General features: G+C 38.4%; 1 protein-coding gene across 4 annotated transcripts in view; it reads right to left on the bottom strand.

The window, feature by feature from the left end:
- ADGRG6 (adhesion G protein-coupled receptor G6) overlaps positions 1-25,902 on the bottom strand; it is a 108,131-nt gene that overhangs the window by 53,164 nt on the left and 29,065 nt on the right. For 3 of the 4 annotated variants that reach the window (XM_017737254.1, XM_017737257.1, XM_017737256.1), the window contains exons 3-6: positions 15,712-16,053; positions 9,385-10,005; positions 4,640-4,708; positions 1,563-1,646 (exon numbers count right to left, since the gene is read on the bottom strand). In XM_017737254.1, the coding sequence (XP_017592743.1) occupies positions 1,563-1,646; positions 4,640-4,708; positions 9,385-10,005; positions 15,712-16,053 (1,116 nt within the window). The remainder of the gene's footprint in view (positions 1-1,562; positions 1,647-4,639; positions 4,709-9,384; positions 10,006-15,711; positions 16,054-25,902) is intronic. The other variant, XM_017737255.1, reaches the window with a different exon arrangement.

Here is a 25,902-nt window from a genome sequence, read left to right as displayed (position 1 = left end):
TAATTCCTATTGTTTTGATCCCTTCTATCTTAGATTCTTGCTGCCACTGTGGTCGTGAATGGGAAAATTCAGGTGAATTTCTCTTCATTCTGAAGATAACTGTAGCAGGAAGTCTGAATTCCTGCAGGTCTGTGTGTAACAAGCCACATAGTTAATGGATTAAAGAAAATATATGTAACTTAACTCTCTGTTCTTGGCTGTCTGTTCTCAGTCTAAAAATCAACTTACCAAGAGTGGAAAATAATGCCTGTTAGCTGAGTGAAAGTTTAATTTCCTTCTACCATAAGTGAATTTGGCTTATTTTCATAGTCTTTCTACTTTTTCTTGAGAGTTTCAAAGCTAGAGAAAGGACTTAATTGTCCAATTTTTATTCATACTAATATTTATAAGATTTAGTTCATTCTGTTAAAAAAAATCAGAGTGCTCATGGTGAACATAGATTGAGTGGCTCCACAAAAAGGAAGCAGACACTATTTGGAAGAAATCATCACTATTTTCTTCTTATTTCTACAGCTTATTAAAACCAAACAGTCTGGATTCAGATAAATTCTTTCACATTGTGTACTGTACTGTCTGATTGCCAGTGTACAATAAATTATCTGCCAAGAGAAAAAATACTCCAAGATTTTTAAATCCTACAGTAACAACTAATGGACTGGGGGAAAAAAAACACCCAACCAAAAAAAAACCAACCTAAAAACCAAACCACAAACTCCACCCAGATTCTAATTCATTTCATGTGGAGTACACTGAAAAAATAAATCTGTAAAAAAAATATATATTTAAGCCTGTGATGAAAATTGCCGAAATCTATCTCTGTGTTTAACAACCAACTATAACAAACTAATAAATATTTTAGCAGCACTTCACAAAATGATGGTCAGTCTTTAGGAGACGGTGATATCACAGAATTTGAGAAAACCTCAAAAGAAATCCTGGCTTTATTCCTGTGCTAATAATACGTTCATTTACTACCTTATTTTTTCCCTTAATCTTTCTAAATGAAAAGTAAACGATATCTGATACTGTCAACATTTTCCCTAGTAAAGTCTGATCCAGCTCTTCTTTAAGTCAGTGGAAAGATTTCTGTTGACTCAGTGGAAGTGGCTTTGCTCCATAGGAATGGTTCCACTTGGCTCCTGTGCCTGAGGAATGGCGAGGAACTAGTGAGGAACAGACAATCCAAGCATACTACCACCCTGGCTGCACAGGCAGGAGCTACACAACATCTGACAACCTGCAGCCTTGAAACACTTCAATAGCACGGTTCTTTTTGGACCCTTTTCAAAAATCCCTCTTCCTTCCCTTGTTCTTTGCATTGTTAAATGCAATGAGTGACACAAAGCCAGGTAAACACGATACAAATAAACACAGTTTGGTTCTGTTCCCATTTGCACCATTCTGACATTGTCCAGAGATTTAGTCCTGATTTATTCAGTGTAAATGAGATCAGAATCGAGACATGACCCTTGACATTATGATGGTAGGAAAAACACACCTTAAAATACAACAAATTTGCTTTAGACACAGTACAAGGAAAAATGTAACACAGGATTTCTTACCATTGTTTGGCTTATCGTTTCTATTAGTATCAGGCATGTTAGTGGTGACAGTGGGTGGTGTAGGAGTAGTAGCATTTACAGTAGCTGGTAATAAAGATGAGAAAGAGGTGAACTTGAATGAAATATGAATGTTAATAAGGTAAGACAAAATGGGAACAATGCATGACAATGTAAAATGAAACCATCTACACACAATGCCATAAATGTTAAAAAAACACATTATTTTTTCTGTACAAAGTGATGAATAGATACGAACTGAGGCCCCAGTCCTGCAATCCTCACTTGCACTGACTTCAGTGGGAATTTTGCCAGTGTAAATTTTGCAGGATCAGTCCTGCACTTCTTTCATAAACTCAAAATTCTCTTATGAGAACCTTAGTTGTGCAAAGACCAGAAAATGTGTAAGTTCTAAGATGCACACACTTAGAATGCTGCTTGTGAAAAGAGTCTTTGTCCCTCCTCAAAGACTGAATATGACAAACAAATGAGTAACTAGAACATCCACATAAGGATCCACTTAACTCCACTGAACTCCAAACAGTGAAGAGAATTGAAATCAGACTTGGAACAGGTGAAGTAGAATACCTATTTTGAAAGATTTATGTAGGAACTCAGCTGTACTGTTCCCATTGACACCAACAGGAGTCACTCCACAAAATCGTGGAGAAACAGATGAACACTTTTCAAAATTAGGAGGAGCCAAAACTGCAAATTTCCCCCATGATGGACTGGGAGAGTATATGTGCTAGAGGAATTCAAAGATCATGCCACTAAATTTCCAAATAATGGTTTGGAAAATAATTTAGTTTTGTTCAATAACTCCCAGGGAATGTAAATCCACTCACATAGATTTTTTTCCTGAAAACCCTTATTTAAAATCTGAAGGTTGGTAAAATCTCCCAGTGTTACATGGCTTTGGAAGATTTTGACCAAGAATCAACCTAGGAAGGTTAAGCAGTTATATTTTGGGCAAGAAATTTTAATGTTTTGCTAGGTTGATTTATCTAACCTTTTGAGCACAAAACACAAACTTCTCACAGCATAAGGAGCAGGTTCATGACTATGGAGCAAACAGATTCTAATTGGAAAAGTGAGCATATAAAGTGACACCCTGGAGTATAAAAAAGCTCTTCCATGAAACTACAGCGCTATATTGTCTGAGGAGTAATTTACAAGACTTCTTACAGACTGTGTCTTCCAGCCAATGCTGTTAAAGGAGGCATCTAATGAATGAAAATTTCTACTAAGCATAATGGAGAAATCAGTTCTTTCATCAGACACAGCTGACATAACCTGGCATCCACAAACTTTTTACTGTTGTTATTGCACAACACCAAACAAACAAAGGAGTCCAAACTGGCCTCTCAGTTTAGACAAAGTCTGTGGTATTGACAGAAATAGATAGACATCTTATTACAATTTTCATTATTATGACAATAATGATGATGGTGCTGAGTGGGATAAACCTTATCTGGCATCTTATTCAAAAGTGACTAACTGAACACAAGGGACATTTCACCAAACACTTTTTAGAGAAAGAAAGAGTATTACCTTCATGAAAATACTCATAATCTTTATTGAAGATGAGATGGTCTAAGATTTTAAGAAGGCAAGTTGGAAAGGCAGCTTCTTTTATTAGAGGCAATATCTACTACTAGACAAGTCAATAAAGCTGGGACAAAGGATGAGGCTTTTAGAAAAGCAGGCTTGTTTAGCTGAAAGTGTGTCCATTTCTGCAACCATACTGGCTGACATTATGAAAGATATTCTCTTCCTTTCATACCATGCCATTTTAATGGAGGAAAACACTCAGAGATCTTCCAAAAGAACGGATGAAGGTATTTACACGGTGGTACCCTTTACATACAGAAATACTAATATGGAATAATTGTGGATGCCTCATTTACCCAAACTACTTGAGTAGTAGTATTTAGATCATACTATGCTTTGGGAATATGATGCCTGAAAATTACTGTTTAAAGTTTGATTATGGACATTAATGGCATTTCACTTTCCCTGTGGAGACCAGTACAATATGCTCCAAGAACCTGAACCAAATTTACCTCAGGAAAATCTGGGAAAAGTACACTGAAAACTGACATAGATCTCTTACTGGCTGGTCAGAGTGCATTTTCCCTTTTATTTTTAAGCTAAATCCAATTTACTTACAAATATTGGTTTTGAAAGAGTTCTGAGACTTCTTGTTCTCCTCTTATATTTTATTCTCTCCTGTCTCTTTCTTCCACCATTCAGCTGTAAAGGGGTTACAAAGCTAGATATTTTTGGTGCAGTTGCTGCTGTAATTAAAGTTTAACATAGCATACCAACACATTATAAGGCCTGTGTTCATGAATGTGTTGTGGAAATGGGTTGATGTTGCTCATGTCAAGCAATTCTTATGGAACTTCAGCATCTGAGCAGAACCGTACAAATTAACCATCCTTGCATGTCCACTGATTCATGTGACACGGAAATCTGTAGGGCTCACCCGTTCCTTGCATTCAACTGAGCTGACCTTTAAAGACTCCTAATGAATTTTTATATGTGATGATTTTTAGACTATTAAATCATCACCAAGTGTTGTAGCATGTGTTTTTCTCTATCAGCTGCTGAATTTTGCAATTTGATGTTAATTATTTTACCTTCTAATCTCAAAGTATCTAGCCTCAAAATAGCTTCTTGGAAAAAAACCTTGAATAAAAGCTAGTTCCTTTATTTACATCTGCTTGTTTTTTTTACAGATTTGCCTAGTTCTTATACTGGTTAATATTTTACTGTGAAAATGTGCAGGGGGAAAAGAGGTGGAGAAAGAAATGAAAGCAGTCAGTTAATTCAGTTTTGATATAATGGAGACTATTTGGAAAATGTATTATCAAAGGAGCGATCACCTTTTTTCCACACATATTGCATGTACAGGACACCCACATACTTGATGAGACTAAAGAATTCCTTTCCTTGCTATTTTTTATTGCCACTCACCCTTTTAGAAATGACAATAAAAAAGAAATGGAATAAAACCCCGAGGAAAAGAAAGATTTCCCAAAGATGAAACTGTGAAAAGGACCTGGATTTCTTACCTTGGCAAAGGCTTCCTAGGTTTGCACAACTGGTTGGTTCAATTGAAGAAGAGGGAATTAGATATGAGCCTTTAAAAGAAGAAAACAAATAATTTAGAAAGGGTTAGTTATTGGGCCTAAACCTATCATGTCTGAAAACACATTATATCATGCAGTGACACATTCCTCTTCCTAATTTCTCTCAGTCGCAAAACTGACACTGCCATTTGCCTTTAAAACTCAAAAGTTTTCATTTTCTGTTGCATTTCAGGGATCCTTGAAAACCCCGCTGACTCGCAAGTTAAGAGTCACTTACATATCCTCCTGTGGTTTTCTTAGCTTTCACTAAATAACAACTTGTGTGTACTCCATGAAATGGGTTTAAGCAAAGGGGTCAGTATGGCCATGGGATTTATATGACCTTCATAACAACACATGCCTTGGAGGAGCAGCTATGCTCTGCTGCTGCAGCACAGGCTACCCACCACACACTTCTGAGTAATCTGCCTGTGACAGACACCAACCAGATAAAAGGTGATTAAACTTGTTCCTCTGCCCGGGGTGAGGGTGTGATTAATATTCTGGTATGCATGATTTATAAATAGATAAAGTTATAAGTCTGTATCTCTACAGCATTATTCACAGCAGCAAGCATTACACTTTGATGATCTGGAGACAAAACCAAGGCACATAAGAATGGCTACAAAAAAGAATTGGTGCAACTGCATAATTATACTTCCTGTATCCCAGAGGTTCAGCTGCAGATACAGCTGCCTTTGCACACTGTGTTGAAAATAATGGGACCATAGAGATCTGTCAAAATGTGAACTTACTATGAGTTTTGCCCTTTTGACTTTTGCTTTACCACTTCAGAATCATATTGATTCAATGAAGTTCTCTCATGAAACACACTATCCTTCCATAACATTGAATAGCTACCACCCATTGGCTTGTAAAGACAGCTAAGAAAATATTTCCTGTGATGCAAGAACAAATGAAGCATGGAGCTTTGACACAGAAATTGTATCATGCCACAGATACCACTACATGTATTGCCGACAAAGACAGGGTGGAATTAAAACAAGTCATCCTCAACAATATTAAATTTCAACAATTTTTTTAATGGATTAAGAGACAGAAGCAAATTCACTTTCTTGGTACACTTCCTATGAACTCCAGGAAGGATGTTCTAAGTGAGTGTACTATCTCCTGCATGAGGTGGGGTTTTTAAAATAAATTTGCTAATATTAAACAGTCAATATCAAAACCTACTCTAAGTTTCACCCCTGTTGTGTAACATGGAAAGATGACCTGAGAGTTGGCTGGAAATACTGTGGGTGTTCATATTTTCTTCAATGAGTATTTAAAATGAGTAAATCAAAATAAAATTTGATTTGATTTGGTGAAACTTAAAAAAAAAATCAAATCCAGCTTTACAAAACATTTAAGTCAGAAGACATTGCATTGAGTTTGCATGGCAAGGATTTGGCAGTAAAGGGGTTTCAGGGGCAGTTCTGTGAGAAGCCTCTCACAGAAGCTTTCCCGATGCCCAATGGAGCCAATGACAGCTGGGTCCAAGATGGATGCATTGGCCAAGGCCAAGCCTGTAAGCAATAGTGATAGTGCCTCTGGGATAACAGATTTAAAAAGGGGGAAAAGTTACTGCACAGCAGAAGTTGTAGCCAAGAGAGGAGTGATAATGTGAGAGCAAAACCCCACAGACACCAAGGTCAGTGAGGAAGGAGGGCAGGATGGGCTCCAGGCACCAGAGCACAGATTCCCCCCAGCCCATGGTGCAGACCATGGTGAGGCAGCTGTGCCCCTGCAGCCCATGGAGGTCCAGGGTGGAGCAGAGATCCACCTGCAGCCTGTGGAGAACCCCATGCTGGAGCAGGTGGATGCCTGAAGGTGGCTGTTACCCCATGGAAAGCTGACATTGGAGCAGGCTCTTGGAAGGACCTGTTGACCCATGAAGACAGGAGCCCATTCTGAAGCAGATTTGCTGACAGGACCCGTGACCCCATGGACCTGTATTATAGACATGTTGTGTGATACATTGCACTCCAAATGTCTAAAACTCAGACATCCGTATCTGCTAGACTTTCTTTATAGTTAGTGGAGAGGAACAGGCACTCCTACAGCAAAAGAATTTTGACTTCACTGAGACATCTTCTCCAGCATGAGATGCACTGACCTGTGGAATAGCCTTTTTGATTCCACTATTCATAAAGAGCACTGAGGGCAATTAGCTTAGCCTGAAACGCTGCCCAGCTGCCTAAGGCAGACACATCCCACACTGAGCTAAATCTGAGAGTGAAATTAAGGATTCCTTTTGCCTTGGGAATGAAGGACTCATAAAATGCACATGAAAAAAAAAGCAATTGCAGGCATGGACAGATATGCAGCCATGTTACCCTTAAAATGAGTAGATCATATCCTGCTACAGCTGTAGCCAGTGCAGGCTTCAGAATAAGAACCAGAAGCTGATTAAATGCTCCTCAGTTTGCCCGTACTGAACTCTGAACTGGTCAATAGCCATACACTTCTATCACTGCCTAGGCTACTTGTTTTACAATGAGTCCGGATACCTAGGCTGTGTATGTATACCTTTAAATGCAATCTGCATAAAGGTATGGCAATAAAAACAGAATTCTGTCCTGTCTTACACAAGCACCACACCACGGCTGTACAGCTGTGAAAACATTAGTCTAAGGAATAAACTAATAAAAGGTAAAACTATGAAAAGATTATCTGAAACAATTTTCCAGTGTTTTATGCTCCATAAATCTACTTGTAAAAGCTTTGTCTGAAAAACCATGAAAATAATACCCCTTGAAAATGTAAGCACTGTTCAGGCAAAGATGTGTTGAGATCACTGCTAAATGCGTGGTTTGTTTTTTTTTAAGTTACAAGGCACTTCCTGGTGAAGCATTATTGGAGCTGTGCAAAAAACTCTTTTTTGCATAAATCCTTTCACTGCTGTTAAATGAAGCCTAATCAGAGTCAGCTCCCCAATGTCAGTGGTTTATTCATGGTTGATAGCCTGACTCATCAACTCTCCTGTTGAAGGCTGGTTTTACAAAGAAGGCTTTTACTTGAGAGGAGGGAGGGAAGACAATTCTAACAATTTCATCTCTGGGATTAGTAACCATCTCTGAAATGGCACTGCACCCAGAATTTTCTTTTAGGAAATACTCTGGCTCAGGAAAGCTTGTATCACAGGGGATGATTTCACTTCAAGGAAAGAATAAGACTGGCTAGTAAGTTAGTTTCCTCATAGTCTTATTTAGAGGCAACAATGTTTGTATGTGGATACATTTTAAATGACTTGTACAGATACTGGGCCTGAAGTAGGAACGCTAATACACCTTTTCTAAAACAATGCTCTGCTGCAGGAAAACAACTGATCACTCACATCCCAAGGAATAAAGGTGTGGAATGAAAATAATTCTATTGTTTCTATGACCACAGCTGTGATATTATATTTGTGTCATAGGACTGTACAATCTTTAACAGAAGGAAGAACAAGACTCCTACTGCGGTCAAAATTAAATGAGACTGAAGCTTTTACAGAGATCTTGGTAGATTGTTTGGTAAAAGTGTTATGGTAGTCATCATGGTGTAACAGTGTAAGAAGACTAAGATTTTCTGGGAACTTATTCTCTATCAGATCAGTTTGCACCGATTAAATAGAAACAACCATTTTTTTGTCCAGAACATGTTCACCAGTTGCAGTCAAATCAGACTTTTCTTTGTTCTGGTAGAAAGGTGAAGGCACCTAGCTGCTTGTACTTTTATAGAAGTGTTGCTTAATTTTTTTTAGCAGAGGCATGATGAGATCTTTCTCAGTAGTTCCAGCTGCCAGGGAGTATCCCACACTTTGATATGAGTACCATAAAGCAAGCAAGGCAGCTTTTTTAGCCACCTTAATCCCTCAAGAACTATTAGGTACAGAAACTAGCATGCCTCAGTGGTGCCAGCTTCTCCTCTAAAGTTAAATCTAAAGGATTCTCAGAATGCTGACAAATGCTCTGTCACATATACAAAAAAATACTCCAGGATATTTACGTGAACCAAGCGTCTGAGCCATGAAATGAGAATAGGTTGGTAAATGTATTGAAATTTATCTTCTGGAGTAATCTGGAGGAAAAAAGATCTTCAGTAATTACCAGTTAAAAGAAGGACTGATAATACATCATCATAAAGAAAAAATCTGATGATTTTGATCCTAAACTCTTCCTTTGTGTCCGCTTCCTCTAATTTAGTGTTTTCTTCTAGTTTCCTGTCTCCTATGCACTGTTTTTGTCACTGCTTTTGCTGGCTCTGCATACACAGCACGAGGCTAGCAAGGGCTCCTCTGGCTAATCAAAGGACCAAAGGGCAGGTACAAAAACATTTAGTAATTAATTAGCTAATACACTTTTTTTTCTCTAGAGACCACAGTAATCTTATTTGAGGCCAGCAGGTAGTGGCCATTATCCCCCTTTTGTATGAACCAATAAGGAGCGTTTTGGAAAAACTTTGATCTGCAGATCATTTCCAGCAGCAACTCAATACACTTAGGGGACTTGTTCTTTTCGTTTAAGGAAACCCTTTCAAAGGCTCTGTGTATGGTGAGTGTAGAGCTAAAGTATAGCAAAGGTAAGACCTATTCTTTTTTCACGGGAATGCTCTCATTTTTTTCCATCTTGGTATGTGATATGTTCAGCACAATACAGAAGTGTGGGGGGAAAACAAGCAAAAAAGTTTTGGCAAGGCATACTCACCACAACTCAAATTGTTTTCTGCTTTCAGTGCTGAAGTTGGAATACTCCAGAATTCATTTTCCCAGTCTACAATGTTTCCTTTCACATCGCAGCTGAGGTTGGCCAGTGTTTGCGCATTCATGGTGAAATTCCAGAGGCGGAAGTTGTAAATGTCCCCATTTAGAGAACTCACTTCATTGCTGTTAGAGCCCAGCACCAGCCTCCCATCTCCAGGGATAACTTTGTCAAAGATCTCCGGACAGTTCACTACATGATAGATGTTTTTGGCATATATACCTATAGTGCCTGAGAAGCTATCCCATACAACACACAGCTGCTGAAAGGTTCCTGTGAAAAACTCTGCATTTCGGGGCAATGCATTCTTAAGGATGCACTGTGTGCCTGAGATGGACAGAAAATGGCCTTTTGTGGTCTTCCCGAAGCTCAGGAGTTCTGTCAACAATGCATCAGTGTAGGAGAAAACCTTCCAGTCATCATTGTCATCGCTGTTGCCCTTGGTTGCTTCAAAGCACAGTGTGAACTGTCTAAGCTCTGGCACTGAGATGGTCTCTGCCACAGACACAGCATCGATGTCGGGAACCTGGGGAATGATGACTTTCTGATTCCTCAGAGACACAGCAACTAGAACCAAGAGCAGATAAGTAAATCAACAACAACAAAAAATTAATCATATAGGAATAAAGGCAGATTGGCAGCAGGGGTTAAAGTAACATTCATTAAAACAAACATTTATCATGTCATTTTTATCACTGTAATATACCAACAGCACACACCAGGGGGAATTTGACTTAGGAGTTCACTCAGCTGAAAATATGCAGCGATCCTTTCAATGGCACAGAGAATGCTGTGTGATACCCAGTTAACAACCAGCCCATAAGTTGCATTAAGAGCAATATAGTATGTATTACCTACTGACTTCCAACTCTGTTTCAGCTCACTTTATAAAAATTACTTCTCATTCATCTAGTAAGGATGCATTACGCAACGGAATAAACCAGTTATTTGAAAAACACAGTATGACTTGCTTTTAAAATGTATTATTTTAATTACTTGTCTGCATGACTGCAATACACCAGTGAAGTTCAGGCCTTCCTTCTTTTGAATATCGCAATAGAAGAAAGACCCCATTACATTCCTTGGCAAACTGAAGCCTTTTGTTGCTGAATTCAGCTAATGGGTGTTTCTGCGCAGCATTAGGCATCTTCTCATTTTGTCCCCAGAAGCTTTCTGGTCAAATACTGCAATTGTGTGTTTATGAATATTTATATCCAAGCTGTTCCCTATTTGCTAACAGTTGGGTCAGCAGTTTTGGATTTTGCACAAGTATCCAGAAATTTCTACCCCTACTACTATTTATGTATTGCTGTAAGGGTATTTAGGCAGAATTGCTCTAATTGTTATTAAGCATTCTCACTTGCATGGGCAAAATGGCAGCCACCAAATGAAAAAAAGGTATCACACGACAAATACTTTTTCTCCATGGGTACATTTATGACAATTCTGTTCACTCTATTTTGGAGAACATTATTTTTCAAAATAAAATGTTAATACGCTCAGTTTTATTGGCACATTTATGGCAGCACAATTGTTCCAGCAAATTTGTCCACAGAAAAGTTTCTGGCTACCAGACATGCAAAGGTGTCTGGTACAGATTGCAACAGCCCTCGCTTTTACTTCTGGCTCCACAGTTCTGCATCAGACTGTATCTCCTGCAAATGTCTGCTACCTCTTACATGTTTTCACAGTGTGTATACTGGAAGTTAAACTGTTTCTTGCAGAACCTGAAGAATAACTGCCACAGTAGTTAATTCCCAGCCTCCTCTGGGTTTTTTCAGTGATGCCACAACACTTACACTAATTAATACACATATTCTCTCCTCAGAATGAAAGAAAACCCTTTCAAATATGAGAGGGTGAGACATGAGGGAAGGGTAACCGTCACGCCATACCCAGGAAAAGACACAGATATATGGGGTATAAGGATTCTATGTTGTCTGTGGTACTGCAAGTTCCCTTTGCCAGCTGCTTGCAAAGACTCTGAGTTCCAAATGACCATATTTGGATATACACAAGAACATAATTTGACCAACATATTACATAGTAAAATAACATAAAGCATTGCACATTATCTGCCAACCCAGCAACTGCCTAACAGGAGGGAAGAGAGAAAAACACTGGGCTTTTATAGCTACTGGATTTACTTCATAGATTTATTTTTCCCCCAAGGGAAAAAGCATGCTGTAATGATTTTATAGATAGAAAAAGCGTTCAACCCTCCATTGAAAACAGGGGCATATTTTAGTGGGTTAATTATACTGTAAGCTACTTTGCGTAACATGGAAAGTGTTCCAGAAGAAGTGTAAGGATTCAAGACTTGAAAAAGAAGAAAGCTTATTCATATAAGCACCATCTAGCCTGTGTTATGGCGGTCAGGAAACTTATGGACCACCTGGTCACATTTAAACAGTATAGAAAGAGAAATAAACGGGACTTTGCTCCCATACGGAAAAAGTCTACTCAACTTTGCTGTATTCATCATACAGATTTAACCACTGGCACCTTCCTCATATACTGAAAAGACAAAACTGACAAGTATTTTGTCCACATGGAGAAAGCTGAATCCTGCCATCAATATTAAGTGCGGATCTCTTTCCTGTTTGCTGTTGCACTGTCAGTCATCACACTGATGAATTTCAATGTTTGTATCAGAGAAACTGGTTATTCTCTGAGGAAGAATATACATATACTCTTGCAATACTCATCCAGGTATTCCAGAATACTTTCAGAATGATGTTAAATTTTTTCTCTTAGGAAGATCCTGAGATTAGCTCAATTGGTTAGAGGATGGTGCTAATAATGCCAAGGTTGTGGGCTGGATCCCTGTGTGGGCCATTCACTTCAGAGCTGAACTTGATGATTCTTCTGGGTCGCTTCCAACTCAGACTATTCTGTGATAACTGGATTATGATGGGCATGGGGCTTTTTGACACATTTTCTCATGAAGAAAGTACAAACCTTACTTGCATCTCACTGTCTCACATCTCATACCACCCTTCACGCATAAGCAAGACTGGAGTCTTTAGAATCTATTTTACAATCCCTTGCAGGGAACACTGGTCTCCTACCAGCTGATGGGCTTTTCAGTATAGTTTGGTGCTTAAGGGGTGCCTTCTGCTGTTTCTAGCTCCCCTGCTTTCATCTATTCTGTCACTGATGCTGGAAGAAATGTGTCAAACCTTAGCGAGGTCTGCAAGTGTCCACATACCAAGCACATGTTTGAGAGTGTGTTGTTACTACCTCAGTGAATTGTGCTTTTTAATCTGGGCTACTGCAGTCCTGCTTAACTGTATGCTAAATTTACATGACATTGCCTCAAGCATTTCTGTACTAACACAGGTCTGTTGGCTCTTCTTCCTCCCCTTTTGGTGACTGAGTGACTTCTACTTACTGGTGGAGTTATACTTACATAGTTAAGTGTTACTAGGAAATTATTTACCATGACAGACCCTCAGCTGGTGTAAATTGACGTAATTCCCCCAAGACTGGCAAAGCTGCACTGGTTTACTGTAGCTGAGGATACGGCCCATCCATCTGCTATTGGTGTGCTGCAGGAGGTGGCAAGCAGGAGACAAACATTTGTGTGGGTGCCCAACTTGATATGGACCACAGGACTCTGCAAAACTTAGTTTGAAACTGTTCTTACAGAAAACTGAGCAGCCACACAAAAGCTGTTCTATTCCTAAACTAATTCCCTCCCACAACTCACTCTCTTATGTCTGTCTTTCGCCACATGCATTTTGTCTTTTGTACATACTGCACATTAGGATGTATGTACTACATACTACATATTTTTAAACTGTTTCCAGATAGGAAATCGTGTGTCTTTGAATGGCCTTTTACTTTCCAGCTTTGCATTGCTTTGTGAAATTCAAAATTGAACAAACTAATTAATTTTATTATTTAAAAATTATAAATTCTGAGAAATGGAAAAAAATATAGCAGCATTCCCCTTATTCTGGGAGAAATTAATGCTTTTTCTCCCGTATCACATTTTTAGTAGTTAAAAACAGTGTCAGCTTGAAGTACAAGCTTTGAAACTTCATGTGAAGTGAGGGTGTGTGCAATTTTTCACATGATCTGAAGTGAACGGGTGTGCAATCTCTCAGATGGCTTTGGGAACTCTTTGCAAGCATAGCAGAGCGTAGTACTGACATCTGCCATGTGGATGTGTTGTCATTTCAGTGTGTGTGCACACTGATGTCCTATGGTCCACATGCTTTTATAACTTGAAAGGAAAGCAGAACATTATGATCCCTTTTCCAAGACCCTTTTCTGTATCCATTTCCAGGTTAAGTGTTACTATGATCTTTGTCTGTAACTATGTTCTGGAAGTGACATAATTGCACAACTGTGAGCAATAAGAAGAATATAGTTATAACTTGCTCTAGAGGAATGCAGCCAGCTCTCTCAGCATCCAGTCAAAATCAAGATGTCAGGTGAAAGTTGCACATTTGGAGTAATGAAATCAAATGAAGCCAGCCTCAGCCTAGATGCTTAACAGCAAGCCTTAACACAGAGCTTCTGAGCTAATATATATGTGAAGTATTAAAATATATGTCACTTGTGAAGGTTTTCGATAATTTTACTCACAGTGGAGAATAGTCTTCTTTTTCAAAATAAAAGGGTATTTTCCAAGACTATTTAATTTTGATGGTGCTATCCATGAGCATAAGGTACTATTCAATTTGGCATGGAGGTAATACTCTTGCTTCCATAAAAGTACCTTATTTTTGTACATGTATATGTACATGTGTATATATGCATGTAGGTATATATACACAAAGGGTTCTCTACCTACGTTTGTGGACCTTTCATCTCCTCCTCATTAAACACAGCTAGGGTAAACAATGCATCTTTCAATTCTAATTGCAACTCATCCCTCACAGTCATAATTAAACATTAAAATATTAAAGAAGAATAAAGAAATAAATCATTTTGCATAATCTGACTGCATGTGATTTTTTATGATCCATTTGATTTTACAACTTCTTACCATACAGAAATAGTTTTGTTCATTTCAAATAGAGAAGCTTTTCAGAAAATTTGCTTTGACTTTCAGAAGAAAACAGATGCTCCTAGAATTATTATCGTATTTATTTTGTCAGCATGAAAGGACCTCAGTAGAGAGAAGTATTTTTAGCTCCTCTGTGATGTTACCTTTCTTCTTTTCAGGACTGCACACAGATTTTGATTATATAATCATGCCTACTTTTGTCTTATGATCCCTGGGAGTTACTATCTTAATTATTTTAAAATAGGTGATATGTGTAATAAATATTTTTAAAATAACCATGAGGAAGGTGTGCTTGTGGCTGAAGAGAGAATTGCCAAACTTCCCTGTTCTGTGTTTTCAGAGCCAGCCAACCTGCAGAACATAACTGTGTTACAATAGTATAAAAGCTCAATGCAATACTGGTATTCAGCTTAACTTCTACAAAAAGGAAGTCTACTGAGAGCATGAAATGGGAAACTATAACCTTGAAGTGGAATAAACAGTGAGCCACATATGGGGTTTGTCAGTGACTGTCCTAATGCCCTTTGTTACCTCACTGCCCTTTACTGTCTAATTTACTGTCCAATTAACTCTAATTAATGCTCTAAACAAAAAGCCAAACACCAACCAGAAGTTATTTGTACACTTATCTTCTAGGAAAAAAAGCATGAGTGTCTTTTTAAAACCTTTAAAACCATTGGTATGTATTTAAGGAAGGGAAAAAAAGGTCAAGGAACTGGAATGACAGGTAGCCATTTTGCAATGTCAGTTCATCCCTGGGAGTTTGTTCCAGAGGCTGGATGAACTCTGGTAAGTTCTGCTTTCTGCACAAACTTCTCCCCACTGTTGGGAGTTACTTTGGGCCAGAGGTTCGGGCTGATCTTCCTTCTGGCTCAACTAAGTTCCCTCTCATGCTCTCCTTTAGGTTTCTATGTCCCTCTGCAGGTGTGCTGACCTGAAGGACAGTTATCCTGCTTCCAAATCCTCCAGCATAAACTGGCAGAGAGAGAACTGTTAAGCCTAAAATCTTTGCATGTGAAGAGTTTTTCTAACACACTTCTGGTCAAGTCCTAGAATAGAATAATTTTGATCCAAAGAAAAATAAATTAGCTAACAAAATATACAAGATAACCCTGTAGCCTGTGAAGTGCAGCCTCACCCACTCATTCTCTTCTCATGGAGGACTTGATTCCTTTGGGAAATGTCATTCTAATCCTTACAGGACATTTCCTTATAACATCTGTAATGGCATGAAATGCTTTGGATTTACTTACTTCTTACATAGCTGGCATTAAAACCTTTCTTTTGGATACTGAAGTCGCTTTTAAATGACACAATCATTTCATTTCCAGTAGAATTATAGGATAATCCTTTGGCAGTGATGCCACAAAGGTTCATTGGGCTTTCTCCATTGTCTAATGTCAGGGAATCATAAATGCAACCCGGAGCTTCTTCAATGTCAAAATCAATAAATGTTAGCTGTATGATAAATCCATGAGGTGCTCGGATGATCCACTTGCATGCCTGGCTGTTGGGATAGTCACTGGGGAAGCATGGAGAAGTGAAAATTCCAGAGGAGTCAGTTAGCACGGTCCTACAGTCATAGCATCCATGAGCTGACAATAAAAACAGAGAAAAACTGGAGGTCAGGCAGATGTAACTTAAAAGTAACCATCAACACAATAACTAAATGTATTTCTATACTGAAAAATATAAACAGAGATAGGAGGCAGAAAGGCAGAAAAAGGCCCGGCTTCTAGTGGGCAAAATGTTGAAAATCCTATAGCAAAGAAATATAAATTATAATTCTAAATACTAACTTGTGCACAATAGATATATTTAACATATATATTGGCCTGATAAAGGCAAATTGAAAGCAATTTTTTTCTGTTCAGAAAGGCAAATTCTAAAACTGCAACTTCTAAAAAGATGACAGTATCATTCACATTTTTTGGCTGATGGTCCGATGCTGACTGTAGGTTATCCCAGCAGCTCTATGACATGCTATTGTTTCCCGAGAAGTGTCCCTGGAAAGGACAGCACAAGAGTTGGGCTGAAGAGCAGCAGAAGCAGCAGTCCCCAAAGGTTAGTCATCTGCATTTCCAGCTAATGCATTCCTCATCACCCAGAAGGGTAGCAGTGAGCTACCGGCTTTTGAATCAACAGTAAATTACTGCGTTCTTCCCATGCTGACTCAGCTCCATTGACACATTTGTGGCAGTCAGGCTTTAAGAAATTCTTACCCTATTTGTCATACTCCTTTGCTCACCTGCTGTGTTTACCCATGAGAATTTCAAGCCCAGTTAGTCCCCAGGGTTGCATTTCTTGTTTGGTTTACATTTGCTCATTTATCACATATTTACTTAGTGTATTATGTAATATCATTACCGTGAACTGCCTACTGCTAAAATCTGTAACAGTTTGCCAAAGCAGCACTGAACAAAACAGGTGGGAACTGAATATCACCAAGAAATAACCAAAGAAACTAACTGGCCCATTTATGCTGAATTACTTCGCAAGCATTTCATCAAGCCACAATCCCATGTCAAATCCTACAAGGATGAAAAAATATGCATTATTAGTTGCCCAAACTAAAAACAACTTAAAAAGTTGTTGCGTTTAAATTACATACAGAACAGTTATAAAATAGGAATAAATGCAACTTATTTCTCCAAAGAGCCCTTGATGTTTCTTTCCACTGACAGGGTCCTGATATTTTTCAGTCACATTTAAATGGTGTTTGGCCCAAGCAAATGGACCCTGACCCTGTGAAGTTGCATGCCAAAAAAGCAGTTTAAATCTGCATTTAGAATTGGGAGGTATATTTTGCAGAGTTTTTATAATTTTTATCTGCAAAACATGAATTCATATGGCCCCAAAGAGGTAAAGAGACTCTTTCAGCTCTCAGAGCCAAACGCAGGCTGGTTACACTAGGAAAGCTCAGTGGGATGCTTATTTTTTCAAATGAGAAAAAATGACCGTCTGAAAGATTTGCAGGTAGCTTTGGGAAGAAGTGGTGTTCCTGGAACTTGAAAACTTGATCTGTGTAGTACAAAAAACAGTCTGTCTGTTTTTAATTTCTCTTCAAATATTTACAGTTAGAGGACTATGCTCACCTGCACTGCAACTCTGGTGTTCCATTTATTAACCAGAGAGGGAATATTTACTTATTAGTATGGTGACTATAAATCCTGCAGTTGTACAAACAGATGACGGCTTCATCCAGTGGATTTTGCACAGACAGGTATCAGTTTTCAGAGAACCACCCTGGATGAGAGGAGGACGAACAGGAAAAGCATGCTCTGTGCCACAAGCCACTGCAGGCAGTCTCCTAGTCCAGGGCGAGTGAGCCTCTACAGGGCAGAGCATCTGTAAGACGGCTCCAGCTGGAGCTGTCTCCAGCTGGAAGACTCAGTTATCCAGGATCCTGATTGCTAGGATAAAGGCTTACAGGGGCTGAGGATTTGGCAGCACACCTCACTCACTCTGCTTCTCATTCCTGCCAGAGAAACAAATGCTCTCTGGGCAGTTGAGAACTTTCCCCAGGCACTCAGATGGACCCAAAGCCAGGGACTAAAGTGTTAAGTGATGTAAATACATATAGGAGCATGGGTGTTAATGCACACGTTCATCCTGGGATACCTGAAGTAATCTTAAGGGCATTATAAGACATTGCTGAACCAGAGAAAATATGCTACTTGTCAGTAAAAGTGTATCTCTCTAATTGGTAGACTATTACACTCAACCTGAGTCTGGAAAAGTCAAATTTGTCCATCAAAGAGAACACTGATGTTCCTTGTGTTTATTAATTCTATTGATCATCAACAACCAAAAACAGGACTCAGCTTTTCTAGTTATCTCTCTCTCGAGTATTTATCATTGTTTCTAGGCTGTGTAAAAAAAAAAGCCACTATATATAACAAAAACACTTTTATCCCTTCTGTCACTGTAAATATTAAAACATAAATGTCACTTATGATTTTTTAAAATAATTTAATCTTTGCAGGAATGTATTCTTATTTTATTACATCCATATTGTTTTGTTGGTTTTACAGAACTAATGCAAAAAACCAGCCCCTAAATTTAGGTAGGAAAATAAGTGCTCAAAACTTTGCATACACAGAAGAAACAGATTTGGTAAGCAAAATAGTTGGGTTTTTTTTTTTTGAAGTGGGTTGGCTCCATTTTGGTATAGTAGCTATTCTGTCCATGACTGCAATTTGAAGTAGAAATATCCTGTTTTCATGCAAATGTCCACAGTAGTAAGTAAAAAGAAAAGAAAACAAACAACAAAACTATATATAAACAGAATGGTTTTGAATGGAACGTTTTGCACAGCTTCTCATGAGACAGTTATTTTTCTATAAACATCACCTATTTTACTCATTAAAGAGAAAAATTGCTGTGGCAACCTTAGGCTGTCAGCCAAAGCTGACAGATATTTTGCAATCCCATTGGCCCAGAGCAGTTCTGAACTGTGGAGAACAAATACTTGTTGCAATATACACCACAAACATTTCTAGAAGCAATCCAAGATATTTTATTGATTTTAATGGGAACAAATTTAGCTACGATATTCCTGGTTAGGAGCCCCACATACCCAGAATCTGCCTGTCAAGTAATTTTTACCACCATAGACCACAGGAAATTCACTCTAAATATATTTTATACACTAAAGGTCTCTCTTTCTCCCCCTCTATCCTTTCCCAGACCAAAATGAACACCCTTTTCAGATAGTGAAATCGAAGACTTCATTTCAACATTTCCTAAATTGAAAACTTCACTGGGTAATTCATTTGTTTCCATCATGAGAATACACTGGAGTATGGTTTTAATTTCATAATCACTTTTTTTTCTGCATCATACTCATACTTCCTATAATAAAGAATATTTAAGTATTTAGTGTGACACTTCAACACAAAACTAAAAATGGAAATTAATAAATTCCTCTGGAGCTAGTTAGACCTTTCACCAGTTACCTAAGTGATTCAAAAATGTTAATTGACTTCAGAAGTGGAACAGACTGTAGGGGAAATGGCTTTTTTCTATCATGGCATGGATATAATGGGCAAAAATGGAAAAACTTTCCATAGAGTTTGGGTTCCTCACCAAAGAAATGAAACTACTGATTTTCCTTAACTACTTAGTATTTGTACAGGGTTTTATACGTGCAAAGCACACCAATGGCTTTAAACTGTAGCTGGGAGAACACTCTGACAATCTGGCCCACTGTAGAAAATTAAAAAATGAGTATTTATTGCCCAATAAAAAGTTTGGTCAAAGCAATTTGGCCACTTTTAATAGGAACTTATCAGTAAAAGCAGGGATAGAATCCCATTCTCATGGTTGCCAGTTTTCCTAACCATGAAACCATTCCCTTTCTTGTAGGAGTTTCCTGACAATTTTACATATATACCTTTTAATTTCTGTGAAGCAGAAAATACGCTATCCTAGGCTTTTCTACACCATGCTGAATCATCTGAAGACTGCCCTAAAACTAAGGGGCTAAGGGAAACAGTATCTGACTCATTAATGATTGCACCACACAGACAGACGTGTGTACATGCAAACCTTACACCCTGTGAAACAAAATTAATTGCCCAGCTTGTTCTGTCCACTGATTTTGTCTCTTTAGAGTACCAGCACTAAATTCCACTATATAAACTTATGAAGACAACTCTAAGTACTGAAATACACAATTTCAAAAGTGACTTTCATGAGTCATTTGTGGGCAGCTGAAGCCACAGCCAGACACAGAGCTACAAAGCCTAACTGCAGATTTGGGAAGGAAACATTCTTTATATAATCTTATCCCATACGTTCCTACTTCTCTTTTTAAATTTTTTTTCTTAAATGACTAACACATTCCAGCATTTGCCTCCAAAATCTGTGCTAATATTCATATTTTCCTCTAGCTTCTCACACTTCTCTACGTCTCTCCATTGTCACCGTTTACCCCTAAAACCTGTCTTTTCTCCTACTATACTCAGCACTTCTTTCTCAGGCATGAGTTTACCTCTCCACCTGCTTTCATTTCTGCACTTATCCAACTTTGGTGAAGTGCTGGACAACAAATTTTGTTTGGCCAAGAATTCTTCTAAGAGTGCAAAAGCAATCCAGCTTGGGACACTGTATATTTCAGCCTTAAAGACCCTAGTTTTGTGAAGGTTAGGATCAAAAGAAAACAGGGTCACTGGAGGGAAAAAGTCCGTACTTGCAGTCTGTGCATTATCCAGTTTGTTTTCACACTAAGTTATGCTTTGCACTGGAACTTTCTTTTCCCAGCTGAAGCACTCAGCATTTCCCACCTGACAGAAGCGCAAATGACTCCACATGGTTAGGCAGTAGCACAGGATACCAATGATAGCTGGGGTGGGTTGAATTTACACTACCAGTATTTTTTTAAAATACATTAAAAGGTTTCCTCATAAAAGAGAATGCTGCTGGATTTAATTTTGGCATACAAATTAAATCTGCTTCTCTCTGTGGATGATACAATATTCATATGAAAATATTTTGAAATAAATCTATGTAGCTCTGGGATTGAATTTTCAGAAAACAAACCAAAATATTTATGTTAACTCTAGTCATATTCAAGTGGACAACAAGATCTCCCCTGCCTGACAGAATTAGGCCAATTCTAAACCACAGAAAATCTTAGCTAGAGTGCCTAGCACTTTAGACATAAAAAAGCAGTACAGAATTAATTTGCTTTCATGTTGACATCTGAGACCTTTGAAGCGCTTTACATATATTTGAAAAGGCAGCACTTACAAGGATGGCCATTTGAACTAAGTAAGAGAGCACAGGCAGGTGACATGGCAGAGGCACTTGCAAGTGTGCAGTGATACCCAAAATAGAAGAGAAACTTTACAATCATCTCCTGTCACAGCATGAAAAATCCGCCTAGTTTGATGAACATTAGGTGGAAAAAAGTTTTGCTTTGTAATAAGCAATTAATTGTTCAGGGTTTTTTCTATTTCAAGGATATCATAACACAAATATGGCCAAACATTAGGTTAGATGTATTTATGACTGCAAATAGATGGGTGAATGAGGTCAGCAATGGGCACACCTGCAGACAAGCACAAGGAAGGGCCAAACCACCAAGATGTGGGTGGGCTGGAATGGCTACAGAACAAACAAACCCATGTTATTCCAGCAAGACACAAACACCAAACCCAAAACAGCTATCCTATGGCAGAAGCTTCGACAGTAGCTTATCTTCACCTTAAAAATAATTTTGAACATAAAGGCACTCTGTAGATGTACAAAAATTTCCATATGCGAAGTGTGAGCATATTAATTGCAAGGAATTGTCCTATCATTTACTCTGAACATAAAGTAATGTTCTGCTCTGCTTACTCACTTGTAAGTTAGTTATGAGATAAGACCTCTTAATTTGTTTATGCAAAATAGGAAGCCTAGCACTCTTCTGGAGCCTCTGCAGACCACGTACTCTGCTCTCTGTGCAACCCACACTTTGACTGAGCTCAGTCTGGGAAAGTTCAGATGAGGAGATGTGGCTGGTTTATTTTTTGCTTCTTTATTTACTCTCTAAATTGTAGAACCTGTATGATCTCTCAAAAAGATCTTTATTCTGCTACACTATGCTGATAAAAATTACTATACGCCACACATAATTTAATGTTTGCAGGTATTTAAATTATCAAATTAAACAGACAATCCTAATCCTATTTAAACATTCAGATTTAAAAATAAAATAAAGGATTATCTCTGTAATAAACAGAAAGGAAGGAAGACTCTCATTCTGATGTGTACAAAAGTTTGTCCCTTCACGTACAATGTTACAGGGTGGAGGTCTACTGCTTGAAAATATGACTGTTGTGTATAAATGCAGATATCCCCTGATTTATAATCATCATATGGAACAATTTCTACTTAAGCATTTCTACAATGTGCACAGCTCTGAATTCCCAAAAGTCTTGAGCAAATCCTATAACCTCACAGATATGCTTTGAATTTAAGCATGGACTTAAAATTCAGCAACTGTTCATAGTCCTTTCCTGCACAATGGTGTCTTTGAGTCCTGTATTTGAGGCTTTACAGTCCTGTCTTCAGCCTTGCAGCCCCCTCAAGGCTGAATGGGAGAGCATGACTCCATAACTGCTGCCGTCGGAAATCACAGGGGAGGCACGGCACAGACCCGAGCAGGGAGGAAGGCTGTGCCATCCTCTCTAATTCTGACCCTTATCTTTTCCTTTTAATGAAAGGAGTGATAACTGGACCAGCATAAGCAAACACCCATTCAGGGAGAGAGATCCACTCTCAAACACACAGGATGCATATGGAAAGGTGGTTACCATGTGATTAAGTAAAGCTGATTGAATGTGGGGGGAGAAGGAGGTTGATCTTTTATACCAAACTGCAATGAAATAGCTCCTTCCAGAATCTGATTTTCCTTCCAAAATTACTTTCTGCCTAAAGACCAGGAAAGGCAAGGTTTAGTTCTAATTCAGCCACGAACTTTCTAAAAATGCCACCATGTCCAAGTCTTTTATTCCCTGCCCTCCCCACTAAAAAAAAAAAACCAAACATTATTTCTCTGGGTAGGGTTCAAACCCATCCCACTATCCTTTGTTAGTACTATATTATACTTAACTTCCAGTTCTGCAAAGGCATCAGTAGCAGGCTTTGATACTGGACAGTTTGTGTGCGGACAAATATATTTCAGTTCACCCTTGGGGTTTTTTGAATTTCTCCAAACACTGAACAGTCAAACTGCAGGTCATGAAAATCCCAGGCAGTGTAGTGTATGTCATCAGAAAATGAAATTCAGTAAACTTTAAATATTTTTCTAAAACCTAAAATGCCTAAAATAATTTTTTTTGTTATTAATAGATGTAGAATAAATAGAACTCCCAAGAGGATAAACAGTACAACTTTTTCTGTGAAAGCACCTGCATATACTCATCAGTAATATAACCAGCATATTTTATAAAATAAAATTTTATAAGCTTTATGAGTGAAACTTTACATTATTCTTCTGTAATACGTAATAAGATATATTTTGCAGAGCATAAGTACAATAAAGTTGTTAGCAAGAATCTTTCGTATTTGTGTTATTCTTCATTTGCAAATGTGACTCTTTTGGTTGATTTGTAAGGAATCACTATTTTAAGCACTATTAAAAACTCAGTCCAGCCTCTCATTCTGCATCATTCCCATTGCCTCATCTTCATAGTACTCCTTGTACCCAGCAAGAATTTAAAGCCTCCATATTCCTGACTGGAAATAGCACATAACCCTGGCAGAGTCTTTTATAATTCAATGAAAGACAAGATTGTGCTCTCACAAAATAATTCAACAATTGGGTTTTGGCCACTGAGCCAGGAGACAAAGAGCATACTATGTCCTGCCCAGTCCTATCAGCTTGCCTTGCATCATCTTTTGCTGATGCATTATGTCCGGCAACATATGGTGTAAATGGATGAACCAGTTGGCACACCTAGAAATAATAAAATGTTAGAAAAAAAATCTCCTCACAGGCTAGTATAGAGACTTCTATAAAAGTGTAACTGTTGTCTATGAATTTTCTTATTATTCCTGCTTCCTGTTGCTCTAGCCCTTATTGCTTATCAGTTTATTAACAAATTATATTTGTCATCACATGGAATTAGAACTGATTATTTTCTCTCTTTTGTAAGATGAGAACAAAGCACTTAATTAATGAAATTGTATGTAGCAAATTGAAAGCTGATAAAAGACAATATTTTCTCTTACGTAACAATGCTAGCCTGTGGAACTCTGACCTGAAAACTATCAAAGCAGGGAACATAAAACTCAGAAAGTGAACAGACATTCTTCCAAGTATCTAATAGGACCTCTGAATCCCTCCAGACATAAAATAATTGATGAGGCATAACTGTAAGAAATGGTAAACCTCATGGCTTATGTTTAAAATTAATCTTAACTAACTGTCCAGGAACAGTATTAATAGCTCCCTCTTGGTCGTGGACACAATCCCAGTCTCCTGCCCATATGGCTGCAGCTCAAGGCCAGCCCAGACAGATCTTCTTGAAACCCTTCCTGGGTATGGCTGAGCAGCCAGCCCAGGTCAAAGGCCATTCCCAACATGCAATCTGGATACAGCTACCCTCATTTTTTTAACTGCATGCACTTGAGACACAGCATGAGCTGGCCTCTGAGGCAGAGAACAGCCCTGGGCATATCTCATTTACTGAAGTAGAAGTGGCCACTGCATGTGTGGAAAAGCAAAAGAAGCCATGTGAAGCTGAGCACAAGGCTCTGTCTTGTGTACCTTTTGTAGGAGCCGATTGAGCAGTTCTTGTTAGTTTTGATGTTCAAACACTACACAGAAATCTGGGAGAAACAGGTGGTATTACATCCTGTTTCTAACATCATAATCAAAATTATCTTTCAGGATACACTTGAGGTCAGTAACAGTAATAATGTACCAAAAAAATCAGGAAGAGCAAAGCTTAATTTTCAAATTAGGTTAAGATTAGAAAAGCAGACATGAGAATAGTAAATTACTGACTCAGGAAGCATTTACCATGAATGTAGGCAGTAACCAGCTACTACTAAATCCAAGAGCAGGCTTTCCACTAAAACCAGGAGAGCAGAAGCTGATTTGCTCTTCCTCTTAACACAACCGTGTAACACGGTCCTACACCAAGAGAGATTATGTTATTTATTTTTTCATAAATAAATATATAAACCACAGCTTTATTCCTAATGTTTTCATTAGGCACATAGATGGACTGGAACTTTACACTGGTTTAAGTTGTACCATTCATATGCAGGCTGTTGACACTTTGGACAGGACATTTCAGGGAACCGACTTCTTGACTTCTCAAGACTAGCATCCTATCCAGTCCTCAAAGGTGTCATCCAAGGATTGACATTAACAGTATTTGTTATGTGCTGGATCTCCAAAACCTTATGATAGTCCTGGAAAGGTAAGAGCTGATGCTCTTGACTGGGATGCCAGCAAAATACAGGGACCATTAGAGATTCAAGTGTTTCAAGATATTCCGTACTGCTCCCCAGCCCAATTTGTGTTGGAATTCAGTAGGTATTTATTTCTGTAGAGTTATCATTGCTGCTAAAAAAGCTCTGACCCCTCTTGATCACTCTAGCACAGATATCCTACTCCCTGACAGCAACCAACTTTATCACAGCAGTGACTCCAGCAGGTTTTGATTGATCTGGGAAATTGAGGGAACCAGCTACAATAGAAGAAAATACGTTCAGAGCCAGGGTGGGGGCCCTGCACTGCCTGTTTCCCCTTAGTTGTTTGGTTTTGTGCCAATGAAAATGGAAGTGGAAACAAACACATTGACTGGGTAAATCAGCCCTGACCCATACGAGTGGAGTTCACACTGTAGACAAAGTTATGGATTTCCCCCAGAGGGAGGGGGTAATGTGAAAATCCTGTGTTACACCCATTGTAACTTAAGAATATTTTCATTGGCATTCCT

Source organism: Corvus brachyrhynchos, unplaced genomic scaffold (genome assembly GCF_000691975.1).
Source record: "Corvus brachyrhynchos isolate BGI_N302 unplaced genomic scaffold, ASM69197v1 scaffold6, whole genome shotgun sequence".
Classification (NCBI taxonomy): Eukaryota; Metazoa; Chordata; class Aves; order Passeriformes; family Corvidae; genus Corvus; species Corvus brachyrhynchos.
The sequence above is the reverse complement of the archived record's forward strand: the minus strand, read 5'-3'. Positions and strand labels throughout refer to the sequence as shown.